This window comes from Musa acuminata, chromosome BXJ2-7, assembly GCF_036884655.1.
Source record: "Musa acuminata AAA Group cultivar baxijiao chromosome BXJ2-7, Cavendish_Baxijiao_AAA, whole genome shotgun sequence".
NCBI classification, from domain to species: Eukaryota; Viridiplantae; Streptophyta; class Magnoliopsida; order Zingiberales; family Musaceae; genus Musa; species Musa acuminata.
This window is the reverse complement of record NC_088344.1, coordinates 11,038,060-11,051,988: the sequence shown is the minus strand read 5'-3', so window position 1 is coordinate 11,051,988 and position 13,929 is coordinate 11,038,060. Positions and strand designations below refer to the sequence as shown.

At 35.8% G+C, this 13,929-nt stretch overlaps 1 protein-coding gene across 3 annotated transcripts; it reads right to left on the bottom strand.

Moving 5' to 3' along the window:
* Positions 1–42: 42 nt before the first annotated feature.
* LOC103991651 (S-type anion channel SLAH2-like) lies at positions 43–5,676 on the bottom strand. 3 transcript variants are annotated; one of them, XM_065117209.1, is made up of 8 exons: positions 5,587–5,676; positions 4,242–4,812; positions 3,120–3,280; positions 2,280–2,831; positions 1,826–1,975; positions 1,205–1,744; positions 749–780; positions 43–647 (listed from the first exon to the last, which is right to left on the bottom strand). In XM_065117209.1, the coding sequence occupies exons 3-8, from the start codon at positions 3,264–3,266 to the stop codon at positions 281–283; spliced, it is 1,788 nt and encodes a 595-aa protein (XP_064973281.1). In that variant the 5' UTR covers positions 3,267–3,280; positions 4,242–4,812; positions 5,587–5,676; the 3' UTR covers positions 43–280. The 3 variants fall into 3 exon arrangements, with proteins under 3 accessions (XP_064973281.1, XP_064973279.1, XP_064973280.1); XM_065117207.1 differs by having other exon boundaries at positions 1,205–1,975; XM_065117208.1 differs by lacking the exon at positions 4,242–4,812 and having other exon boundaries at positions 1,205–1,975; positions 5,587–5,672.
* Positions 5,677–13,929: the final 8,253 nt, after the last annotated feature.

Here is a 13,929-nt window from a genome sequence, read left to right as displayed (position 1 = left end):
ATACTATGAGATGCTGAGACGGATTTTATTTGGCCCAGATGGGAAACATGAAATATATGTGTTGCAATGAGTAAATGTTTTCTACAGTTAAAAGTATATACTTGTATGCCTGCTATGTCATTTTCCTATATTGTTCGTATAATGGTACTATACAACTAGATCTGTTCCACACTACATCTCATTCATCACCAAAGAAACACCATTAAGTAAATAATCATGTTGATGCCGTCATCGGTTTCAGTATAAGAACGTGGTGGAAGATATCTTGAAACTAGCCGTTTCAGAGTTGTACTTGGGGTGCACCGGATGAAGCAGGCAGATGCAAGTGGCCTTCCACTTTCGATGCTGCACAAGCCTCTGAGTCCACGGTATCTGAGCTCGATGTTACCGTATGCATGCGTCCCTTGCACCCTTTCACTCTTCTTTCGGTGATGGCAATGGAGATGTCATTAGGGAAAAGATCATGCAGGACGAAGGCATGAATGATCGTTGAAACAAGCATAACCGCTACTGTTAGGGTAGAGATGGCAGTGAGCACAATAGATAGTGTCCGAGTAAATGTGTTCTCGACTTCAGCTGAGTATCTAATGGTTGCTACGGACGCTCCTGTCATCGGGAAGGTATAAGCCCACCAAGCTAGCGAGAACCTACAATGTTGATAGAAGAGTTATAAAGGCAGTAGTTTGGGAGGGAGAAAAAGAAATTTACAATAAGTCAAACTCGGACAGAAGAACAAATCATAATATACCTGAAGCCTCGGAAGAAATTAATCCGTACAGCCTGCACAAGTGGAAATGTAAATAGCCACAATTCATAAAGCTAAACAGTAACAATGGTACATATTCAGCTGTAGAAAAATGTTACTCTACTGCATCACAATTATGCTACAAAAGAACATGAATATAATTACTTGAAGGATTATGGGTCATTTGGTTACAATTTTATCACCATTAAGCACATCATTTTTTTTTCTGCTTCAAAAAATCTTTTTGTTTTTATAACTTGTAGCGTCAAGCCTGCTCTAATTAATGTTTACATCAAACAATATTGAAATATTAAGTTGTGAAAGTTTGTTCAGCTTTTAATCAATAATCACATGTGAATTTCTTCGTGATTTCAGAAACTGTGAAGGGTTTCACAAATTTGTATACATTATTGAAACCAGTAACTGAAAAACTATGAGTCTGGTGTTCGAGAAACTTACAAGAGATGCATAAAGGAATAGCGCAGTGAAGTAGGCAATCTTCGAGCAATAACCAAAGTTGCCAGTAATCTTGGCCCATGCCATGCAGGCAACACTAGGTGCTGCTACGAATAAAAAGAAAACTGGATGAAGCTCCTTTGGTAGTGTTTCGTTTGTTGGAAGCCTCTGGTATAAGGTCACAAAGAGTACAGTGTAGTGCGCTAGCCCAACGGCAAAGAAGAAGATGGGGCCCTCTTTAAGACCCAAAGATGCACCCAGCAGAGCCCCTACAAAATTACCGACAATTGATAGGTGGTTTGAAGGATTTGCCACTCTTGATAGCCTGCGTTGCCCTCCGGACATCCATTGGCCATAGATTTTTAGTTCAAGGCAGAATATTGGAGCCATTAGCACATACCAAAGCTCAGCATGCAGCTTGACGGCAACTGAGGGAGGCGCACCAATTGCTAAGAAGAGACAGGTTATCCATGGAGCGAAGAAGAAATTAACTCGTACAGGATGGTAATACTCTCGGTGTACCGCTTCAAAGTAGAATATGATCTTCAGCATATAGATGGCAGACACAAGGCCCATTAGTGCAAGTGAGATACACCATAGAGTGAGATTGATGGTCGGGCTTACATGTAGAAAAGTCATGGATGGTGATGTAGCCAATGTCTTCCACAGGATAGCTTGGCTGCTGATGCCAAGGCACATACCAAAGGAGGACACTTGGAAACGAAGAAGAAAAGGCCACTTTTTGTCTTTGGGAAGAATAAGCTCCTCTGATGCCTGCAAAATTATTACAAAATGGGGAATGAGGAACCATGCTATACTACCCTACATGCAAAAAATTAAAATCTCTAATGGTGTTCACAAATAAGTTTGACTATGTGTAGTTGTATACATTTACTCTGCTCATACCCAAATCGCAAGATTTTGTAATTCGTGTTAATGGTTTCATCCAGATCAGATATTGAAAACATGTTTATGTTCAGGAACAGATATACATAATTTGATGGTAAGCAACTCTGTAAAAGATGAAAAGCATGTCAAATTAGCAATTTCCATAAACAAGATAGCATAAAAAAGATACCTTTAGCTTGTCCAGTTCAGGCCCTTCTAAGGCATCAAAGTAGCGGCCGACCGCTGGTACAGCCTCTGGTTTAGCATTCTTTGCATCATTTACCTCCTCTGGTTCCTGTGGTTTCCCTCGTAGGTTAGATATCTGCCTTTCAAGTTTGCCAGACCATGTCTTAAAAGATTCATAGTGTTTGTCCTTAATTCTACTGTTCTGTGATATTTGCTGTTGGCACCCCAGAGAATCTAGAATCTTTATTTCTGGAGATGTGTTTGTGTGGGAATTTCCAATCGGTATAGGCTGAGAGTGAACCTTTGACTGATTTTGTTGCTGCAGGCCAGCAGTAGCACTAATGGGATGGTTTATCTTCCCATTAGTAGTATATGATCCACCTTTTTCACTTTGAAGAATTCCTCTGGAACGTTCTCTATCAAATGCAGAAGGTGATGCAGGCATGCTGATGGAAATAGAATGCACATGATAGTGCTCAATCATCTGAATCGGTGAAGTTGGTGAGGAAATGCTGAGCTTTTTGGCCTGAATGTTGTCACTGATAGCTTCTCGCACCTGAAACAGGAAAGGAAAAGCAAAGATAAATGTTTCATGCCATGATTGAACCAACTGAAGTTATTATATTTGACCACAAAATATTTACATGTAAAAGGGTAGATCTGTAAAAATTATACCTAAACACAAATAGGTCATAATTTACATGCACACAAGTAATCATATAAAGATTGGTGAAAGATACCTACAAGTTAATCTAAGCATACTGAGTTATGCACCATACATGATGGTAGTAAGTTGGCCATTGGAAACTCAAAACTGATCCATGGATAGATGATAATAACTTACTTTAGTAAATGCAAGATCTCCTCCAGGACTGTGAGTGATATCAAAATCAGCAAATGATCTGGTTGCAATGTACCTAAAAAGAGATGGAAAGCTCTCAGGACATGGGGAACCCTCCTTCGTTAAACCTTTGCATTCTTTGCCATCCATCTGGCTCTTCGAACCTAAGCCATGAAAAAAACAAATGTAAGCACATTATTTAATGTGAAGTATCTTTCGGGAGGAAGAGGAAGAAGAAATAAATTGCTGAGCAGCAAAATAAATTTTTAGTTGAAAATGTTTGAATGCGCCCAAACAAAGTATCAAATTGACCTATCACAGCCTAGCATAGCAACTTAGGATTCTTAACAAGGCCAAGAAAAATAAAAATTCTTTCAAGTTCCAGTTATAGAAGATCACAAATACTTGTCGCAGAAGTTCATGAACCATCAATTGTTACTTCTCCGGCATAAGTAGAAAAATAGAATCTGTGGGTACAAACAAAAGAGCCTCGATCATCCCACCTCAGCGAACCTAATTAGAGTTCCAATAAGGCAAGTGAACCAAACAAAAATGTAACGAAGAGTTCAAGCTAGTGGATGAAGATCACTATGAACTAGAAAAAGTTAAAGAACTACTCTTTAGTATCATAGAGCTCTCTTGACCTCATAAAAGAAATATTCTACACATTCACCTTGATCAAGGTGATAACCAAAACAAATAAATGCTAGATTCCATAAAGTTCAATGAACCACATAACAGCCATGTGCTTCCAAACCATCAAAGCTGAAAAGTTTTATGCTCTACTGTTTGTAGCTAGGAATTTTCAAACTACTTGTATTAGTTATCCATTGAACATGGCAGATATTAAGAAGGAATATAAATATCAGTCCAGTGAGTGCTAACAACCTAACTCAGACTTTCAATACATATTTTTTTTCAATAACAAGAAAATCAAATTCAACTGCTCACTCTCTATCAGCGAAAAGGCCATCATTGTTACAAATCAACCACCTAGGTAGCATATTTTCTGTCAAGAAGGGAATAAAAGTGGTGCGAGAGGATTATAAACCAAGATAATTTAGCTTATCTCACAGAGCGCTACTCCAATGGAAGGAGCAAAACAGAGCTAAAGAACCTGCATACCTGCAGTAGAAAAGGGTTCCTTCCGTCTCTCGGAAAACCACCTTTTGATCCATGCCAAGACCACCCTCTCTTCCACTGTCTATTAGAACCGAAGAGGGGATGACTCCAACGCCACGCTTCCATGGCGACGGGCGGCGGTCTGTGGCTCGTGAAAGACGCAATCTTTTCGAGACACTTATCCGCGATACTGATCCATTGTCGTCTTCGTCTTTCTCGCCGTAGAAAGCAAGCCCCTCAAACGCGGCTGCTCGGTCGGGATCTCTCCCTCTCGACCGGATATCCATGGGGAAGAACCATCAATCCCGGTCTCAGCCCTAATTCCCGCGCCGAAGTGAAACGGCGGAGGCAAGCAAGAGAGAAGCGGGCATACGTGGAGCCTGCGGAACGTGGGACCCTCATAAGTCGAGGTCCAGCGCGGGCGGACGCGGCTTTCCGAGGACGTCGGGAGATTGACGGTCTAGATATTGCTTCTACGCCTATTCTTACGGCCGTGATCTTTCCACGTTTGTGTTCCCATCAGACTCTCGAGAGCCAGCTGTAGCTGGGTGTACACCTCGTCATTAATTTTGACCTATTTACAAATCGAGCCTTATAAGTTTGACTGATGAGTCTTTCTGTTACCATTATTTATAATCCGATATCATTAACCATTATTCGATATACATATAAATTCCAACAGCAGATGAATTCATATTATATCTGCCAAAATTATAATTTTATTATTATCTAACATTTAAGAGAATAAATCAAAGACAAAAAAAAATCATCACATGTACTTTAAATTAGTCAATAATAATTCACATATTTGGTTAGAGTTATGTTATAATCTATTAAAGCAAATAAGAAAAATAATATATAGAGGTTGAAATGCAATAGGAAAACAAATTATGGTTTCTGGATACCAACACATTAGCAAATAATTCTTGATCCGCAATACATTCTTCTTTGATGAACTAAACTCTCTCCTCTCCTCTCTTTTCTTTCATGTCGGAAAGTTCACAATCTGTAGTAAATCATCAAAACAATTGTGTTTATAGTACTGTTTCTCTCAGATCTCAAGAATGTGGTGATCAAAATAACATGGTTTCAGATAATGCAAAAGAAAACCCTGGCATCACTCAAAGATTAACATGAATGCAGATCAACAACATGAGGATGGTTTGACCTGAACATTCTGAATCTTATATGGGAAAAAAAATCATCTAAAATCAGGAAGATTCAGTCTCAAGAACAGCAGAAAACCAAACCCAAGTAAACAAGCTACTGTTCCTGCGATGGAACCCTATGAGAACCTTCACGCCAAGTTTGATGTACCAGTAGATCATTCATGCCTGCAATTACTCACCAGTTTTCTTCTCCAAGTTGCTGCAGTGCAATGGACTTGCAACTCTCAAGCTCTTCTTCTTCTTCTTCTTCTTCTTCTTCTTCTTCTTCTTCTTCTTCTTCTTCTTCTTCTTCTTCTTCTTCTTCTATTTATGTCTTGTCATATATAGGCAGGCAATAGGAGACAGTGTTCTTCCAGGCAGGTGGAAGCCCATTTGTTTACTTGGTCTTCCCATGTGCTCCTACTCCGTATGCATCCACCAACCAGCAATCGCCATGGATGATTTATTCCCCCTTCACGCTGTGGTTCTTTCTTCTTTTCCTTTTCGTTCTTGTTTGCGTCTAGTGTTGACGTATCTGATAGCTCAGTTCTGAGTCGCTTGGACGAGTCGCAACCCTTCGACAGTGCCCATGTTTCAGTAAAGTGCACGTACTAGTGCCCAACGACAATGTAAGGCGTCGATTAAGGTGTGTTACCGTCTCCATCTCTCAATCCTCATCATAGCTTCTTTACTTCTTTCTGCAAATATATGTAATATATACGCATAGAGAGAGAGAGAGAGAGAGAGAGCTGGAAACCAACATGCTGTTCTTCTATTGCTTGGTCCGAAGTATATGCAAACATTTTTTACTACTAAACGCACGACACTTGAGAATAAAAATATCTTTGTATGCTATTTTGATGTTTGGCTCAATTCCCACTCCTTATAATTCACAAGAACAGTTGATAAACCCAATGATACTGCTGCTACGATATATCATGGAGGAAACAACTACTACATAGCTGGGTTTGATCCTCTGTGTCTGGAGACGATCTGAAATGGATCATGAAGCATACAACTGTCTATAATATATGGCATGAAATCACACATGACAATTCCAGAACACATAAAAGCACATTAAGAATTAGTAGTACCTGATCACCACCGCCAATTAGTCTTATCAAAAGGACTAGTTTCGCGCACGTACATTCTGACCTTTGAATGTCTTGCGGAAGAAAGGGGCTGTTGCCCATTGTGAGAAGAAGAAGAAGATTGATATTCCAGAAGAGAGAGAGAGAGAGAGAGAGAGAGAGAAAGGTAGGTGGAGCTTTCATGATTTGTCTCATGGTGACGGAGGAGATTGAGATGGATGAACACAATAGTGACAGCTAACGAACGTCTAGTTCGAGGAAGAATTGACAGCTAACTTGCACAATACATGTGTTGTTTCTGCATTAGAAACACTGTAGCACATTTAACCTAATACAAAGCATGTAATACAGTAATATGTCACATGAAATCTCATCTTATGCAAACTGCTAGAGTCTTTAAGTATTGAGATCAGCTTTAGATGAGTTTGTTAGATTTTGTGGTCCTTTTATAATTGAATAAGATATATAATATAATAACTAATTGGGTTTCATTGAAATATTTTAGCCCGCACCTCTCGGATTTCAGTTTCTCCCCAAAACCCTTTCCATCAATCTTAGTGGGTCCTGTGAATGATCGATGGCTACAGCAATCTTGGATCAAAGACGGTGCTTAGCAGATTAAACAAGATCTCTGAGAAGATGGCATCAAAATGTACGCATCGTAATAATTAGATCTATATACTTGATTTCAATCCTGGTATATAAGTTATTTTCGCATTTTAGATATAGCATAATTATAGATTTTATGCTTAAAATTGATATCAGAGCCCAATTTTTTGAGATTAAATGTATTAGATCTATAAATTTATTTACGATGCATAAAATTACCTTTATCTTCCAAGAATTGCTAAGCAGTGATGGTCACCGTCGATCTCGCTGCGAATCTACGACTACGCCGGGTAGCGTGCGCATCACAGAACCCGTCCCATATGCGGGCATCATAGAACCCGGCCACACACGGCCAGAACCCGTGCATGTGACGATCGGCCACACGCAGGCAGACGGCCCAGGTGGCGGCCGTGCATGAGTAGGCCGTGCACAAGCGGCGGCCGCGCGCTAGCAGCAGCCACGCGCGGGCAGGAACCACCGCAGCGGCAGCGGTCGCGCTCTGGCTAGAACTGCCATTGGCAGCCGCACATAGGCGGCCGCACCGTAGGCAGCAGCGGCAGCGCGCTCGCACAAGCGGCGACGGCGAAGGCAGATTAGGGTTTTGGCATAATTACGATTTTGTCCTCGAGGCTAGGGTTTTGCAAAAATTATAGTTTTACTCTTGTAAATTTCATAATTTCAGGTTATGTTCTGTCAACATATTTATGGTTTTACCCTCGGGTTTAATTTATGCCAAAATTATAATTTTGCCATTCGCATATTTCTGATTTATAACATTTCAAATATTTACGGTTTTATCAAAATTGAGAAATTTAGTTTATATTATCAATTATAAATTGATAAATATGATTTATTATAATTATGATTAATTTTAATCATAATTATATTTTTGATTATTTGATTGGATTTAATTTTTTGATTAAAAAAATATAAATTATGGTTTACTTTATAGTTTTCTCATATGAATTATTGATTATACATGTGGTAAATAAAATTAAAAATCTAATTATTATTTTTTAGAATTTTATTTACTTATTCAAATGTATATATATGAAATTGTGAAATAATATATACCTTTCACATGCATGATTTATATAAATTATTGATTATACATGTGGTAAATAAAATTAAAAATCTAATTATTGTTTTTAGAATTTTATTTACTTATTCACATATGTATATATATGAAATTGTGAAATAATGTATACCTTTCACATGAATGCATGATTTATATAAATTATTGATTTTACATGTGATAAATAAAATTAAAATCTAATTATTATTTTTGGACTTTTATTTATTTATTCATATGTATATATATGAAATTATGAAATAATATTTACCTTTCACATGAAGGCATGATTTATATGTTATCATGATTATCATATGAGTTTTCTTACTGATTAATATTTAATAATTATTATTATTATTATTTACTGAATTATTTAGCATTAATATTCAATAATAATTATTATTATTTATTATTAAATTACTTAGCATTAATGTTTAATAATAATAATAATTATTTATTATTGAATTGCTTAGCATTAATGTTCAATAATTATTATTGTTATTTATTATTGAACTACTTAGCATTAATATTCAATAATTATTATGATTATTTTATTATTGAATTGTTTAGCAAAAATTAAAGAAATTGATGAATATTATTTGTAATTCATTTCCCTAAGTTTTATCTAACTGGTAGTTGCCAAAGTGGCCTAGTATGATAGATTTTTGTGATATGAATTACAATAAAAGTTTTATCATTTATAGAATATTTTATATTTTATTTTATATTATTACATTAGTCTTGTAGCTGCCAAAGTGACTTGGACTAATGACTTATAAAATAATATTAAGGAATTAGTCCTAAATGACATTAAGGAAATAATATTCATAATGACATATATAATTAGGAGATTTAGATAATCCCAAAGGAGAATCTAATTCAAATAATTATATGATGGGGTAGGATGATACTATTTTTTGGATATCCTTGCAATTTAGGGTTGTATACCCAAATGTAACAACACTATTCCACAAGGATGGTATTAGTCCTCCATAAATATTCTTGAGTGAACACTAGATATGTCAATATTTCACCTAAGGTGTAATATAGATGATATCAATAGTTCATTAATTTTTTATAAACTCAAAACATTAATGTTATTATATATATATATTTTTGCAGTGGTACTTCCGCATATACATTCTTATGCATCTAGTGTCCCTGTACTATCTGGATCAAATTATTCATAATGATTAGAGCATATGCAATTCACACTGGGTGTATTAGATCGTGATTTAGCATTACTTGTTGAAAAGCCTGTAGAACAAGTAAATGAAATGAAGGCTTGGGAAAGATCTGATAGACTTAGTTTAATGTTCATAAGAATGACAATTATAAATAATATAAAGACTTCATTACCGACTACAACTAGCGCAAAGGAATATTTAAAGGTTATTGAAGACAGATTTAAATCTGCTTATAAGTCATTGGCTGGCATATTAATGAAAGAACTGATTATGTCTCAATATGATAGCACTCGAGGAATTCAGGATCATATCCTCAATATGGCTGACGAAACTGCAAAACTTAAAACATTAGGTATGAATGTTGATGAATCTTTCCTCGTACAATTTATTCTCAATTCTCTTCCTTCTCAGTTTGGCTTATTTAAGATTCACCACAATACAAATAAGGATAAGTGGGACTTGAATGAGTTGACTAGCATGTGTGTTCAGGAAGAATTGAGATTAAAGCAGAAACGTTCACATAATGTCATGACTACTACTCAAGGAGCTAGTAATAAGAAAAGAAAGTTAAAGCATTATCAATCAAAGAAACTTGTCGGGTCTAGAAATGTTAAACGGACTAATGAAAAGAAAACATTTATTGTAAAGTGCTTCTTTTGTGGCAAGAAAGGACACGTGAAGAAGGATTGCATTAAACGTAATACTTGGTTCGAAAAGAAAAGTATTAACTTGACCTTTGTATGTTTCGAATCAAACATTACAAAAGTTCCTTCTAACACTTGGTGGATTGATTCTGGTGCTTCAACTCATATTACAAATAACATGTAGGGATTTCTTTCAATTCGGAAACCAAAAGAACATGAAAGATTCATCATTATGAGAAATCGTCTTAAAGCGAAAGTGATATCAATGGGAACTTATCGTCTACGCTTAGAGACAGGTCACTTGATGGATTTTGTTGACACATGTTATGTCCCTACAATTTCTAGAAATTTAGTTTCTCTTTCTAGAATTGATGAATTAGGATATTGTCTTGTAGTGGCAAACTCCGTATGTTTTCTGATTCAATAAAAGTTGGTTCTGGAATTCTCTGTGATGGTTTGTACAGAATTAATTTGGATCTTGAGTTTGCAAAGACATTAATGACCTTGCAATTAAGTGTTGGATTGAAACACAGTTTCAATAATGAAAGATCTTCTATATTATGACATAGACGATTGGGGCATATCTCCAAGGAAAGAATTAAAAGATTAGTGAAGGATAATATTTTGGAATATTTAGACTTCGCTGATTTTGATGTTTGTATAGATTGCATTAAGGAAAAGTAAACTAAACATATAAAGAAAAATGCCACAAGAAGTAAAGAACTCCTTGAGATTATTCATACTGATATCTACGGAGAAAAATATTTCATCACATTTATAGATGATCTGTCTAGATATTGCTATGTTTATCTAATACATGAAAAGTCTCAAGCCATTGATACTCTTGAAGTATACATAAATAAGATTGAGAGATAATTAGATAGAAAAGATAAAATTGTCAGATATGAGAGAGGTGGTGAATTTTATGGCAGATATGATGGATCTAATCAGAATATTGGCCCTTTTACTAGATTCCTAGAACAACGGGGTATTTGTACTCAATATGCATTACCAGATGTGCCACAGTAGAACGGTATTGCTGAAATGCAAAATCGTACTCTAATGGATATGGTTAGGAGCATAATGAGTTATTCCTCTGTACTTGAGTCGATGTGGGGTGAAGCTCTTAAGACAGCTATGTACATCTTGAACAGGGTTCCGAGTAAGTCAGTTTCATCGACTCCATTTGAGTTATGGACTAGTAGGAAGCTCAATCTAAGACATTTACATATTTGGGGGTGTCCTACAGAAATAAGAGTATTCAATCCACATGAAAAGAAATTGGATCCAAGAACTATTTCAGGATATTTTATTGGTTATCCAGAAAAATCCAAGGGATACAGATTTTATTGCCCTAATCATAGTATGAGAATAGTAGAATCTGGTAATGCAAAATTCCTAGAAAATGGCGAAATTAGTGGGAGTGAAAAATCTCGAATGATCAATTTTGATATCGAGGAGATTCAGGTTAATTCTCCCATATCATCTCCTATTCGAGAGATTATTGTTCCTCAAATCAATGAGAGTATTGATGAGGGTGAACAACAAAATAACATCGAAGAACTCTCACATGATGTTGATGTCACCGCTGATGATCTTGTAGAACAATCACAATTGGCAGATTTGAGAAGATCTCAAATGAAAAGAAAACATGTCATTTATGATGATTATGTGGTATATCTACAAGAATCAAATTATGATATAGGAATAAAAAGAGACCCCTTATCGTTTTCACAAGTCATAGAAAGTAACGATTCTGAAAAATGGTATGATGCAATGAAAGAAGCGTTAAAATCAATGGCCTAGAATGGTGTCTGGGATCTCGTTGAATTGCCCAATGATTGTAAAAGAGTCGGTTGTAAATGGGTCTTTAAGACAAAATATGATTCAACGGGCAATATCGAACGATATAAAGCCAGACTTGTGGCCAAAGGTTTTTCTCAGAAGGAAAGCATCGACTATAATGAGACTTTTTCTCCAGTTTCAAGAAAGGACTCATTAAGAATCGGCATGGCATTGGTAGTTCATTATGATCTTGAGTTGCATCAGATGGACGTAAAAACAGCATTTCTGAATGAGGAAATCTATATGGAACAACATGAAGGATTCATTGACAAGGAAAAAGAAAATTGGGCTTGTAAACTTAAGAAATCAATTTATTGCCTTAAATAAGCTTTCAGACAATGGTATATAAAATTTCATAATACCATTACTTCCTTCGGATTTAAGGAAAACACTATTGATCAGTGTATATATCTGAAGGTAAGTGGGAGCAAGTTTATTATATTGGTCTTATATGTGGATGATATTTTACTTGCCAGTAGTGATCTTGGTTTATTGCACGAAACCAAGATATTTCTCAACAAGAACTTTAAAATGGTTGATATAAATGAGGCAGCCTATGTTATTGACATTGAGATATTCAGGGATAGATCTCAAGGATTATTAGGATTGTCTCAGAAAGGATATATTGATCGTATCTTGGAAAGATTTAATATGCAGCTTTGCTCAGCCAATGATGTACCTATTATTAGAGGTGAAAAATTCAGTCAAAACTAGTGCCCAAGAAATGACTTAGAAAAGAATCAAATGAAGAATATTCCTTATAGGTGTACAGTTGGAAGTCTATTATATGCTCAAACCTGTACAAGACCAGATATCAGTTTTACAATTGCAATGCTGGGAAGATACCAAAGCAACCCAAGAATGAAACATTGGAAAGCTGCAAAGAAAGTAATGAGATATCTGCAAGGGACGAAAAATTATATGCTCACATACAGGAGATCAGATTAGCTTGAAGTAATAGGATATTCAGATGCTGATTTTGCAAATTGCCTCGACAGTACGAAGTCCACTTCAGGATTTATATTTATGTTAGCTGGTGGGACAATTTCTTGGAAAAGTGCAAAGCAATCGCTTATTGCATCATCAACAATGGAAGCTGAATTTGTGGCATGCTTTGAGGCTACAAATCAAGCTTTATGGCTGCAAAATTTCATCTCGAGACTTGGTGTGGTCGATTCAATTACCAGACCACTGAAGATATTTTATTATAACACTGTAATAGTTTTCTTCTCTAAGAATGATAAGTACTCTAGTGGTTCCAAGTAAATTAAGATAAAGTACTCGGTGGTTAGAGAAAGAGTCCAGAAACAACAAGTGTCAATTGAGAACTTGAGTACCACTATGATGATTGCTGATCCACTGACAAAAGCCTTACAGTGTAAAATATTCAAAGAACATGTTCTTAGAATGGGGCTTGTGAGCAAGTCATAAAGGATATGGTGATGCATGTTTATGTGGATGCTATTATTGATATTCTTCTTGCTTAATTAAAGTTATCTGTTTCTGCTATCCTGTTTATATTTATGTTTATGCATATTATGGTTGAATGTAATAACAGGATTATCTTGATAAGACAAATTACAGGGGTAATTATGGACTATATTAGGAAAAACTAACAATATTGTGGTACATACAAGGGAGTTTGACATTAATGAAATATAACCGCTATGACTCGCATTGATAGTTGGACTTAATATAGTATTATTGTGTTTATTGGACTTATTGGCTTATTTTAAAACATGGCCATGTATAAAATGCTTTTCAAAATTCCTTAGAATCTAATTAGGTAAAATTATTTTTTTAAATAAATTTTATTTTATTTATTTTGATTTTGAATATCTCTTTTATATCTTATCAGTTAATGGGCCATGGGAGAATGTTAGATTTTGTGGCCCTTTTATAATTGAATAAGATATATAATATAATAACTAATTGGGTTCCATTGAAATATTTTAGTCAATATATTAGAAATCCATTACGGAATGATTCCTCGGGTGATAACGTGAGAGAGCGTTGGCACATTACATACAGACGCACCTCTCCGTTGAGGGATTTCGGTTTCTCCCTCAAAATCCTTTTCATTAATCTCAGTGGG

Excerpts from the sequence above, each read along its gene's own strand:
- LOC103991651 (XM_065117207.1), bottom strand. The coding sequence starts at position 3,266 with ATGGATGGCAAAGAATGCAAAGGTTTAACGAAGGAGGGTTCCCCATGT. Across the intron at positions 2,832-3,119 it reads GAGATCTTGCATTTACTAAA|GTGCGAGAAGCTATCAGTGA; the intron begins GTAAGTTATTAT and ends TTCCTGTTTCAG. Across the intron at positions 781-1,204 it reads TATTCCTTTATGCATCTCTT|GCTGTACGGATTAATTTCTT; the intron begins GTAAGTTTCTCG and ends CCACTTGTGCAG.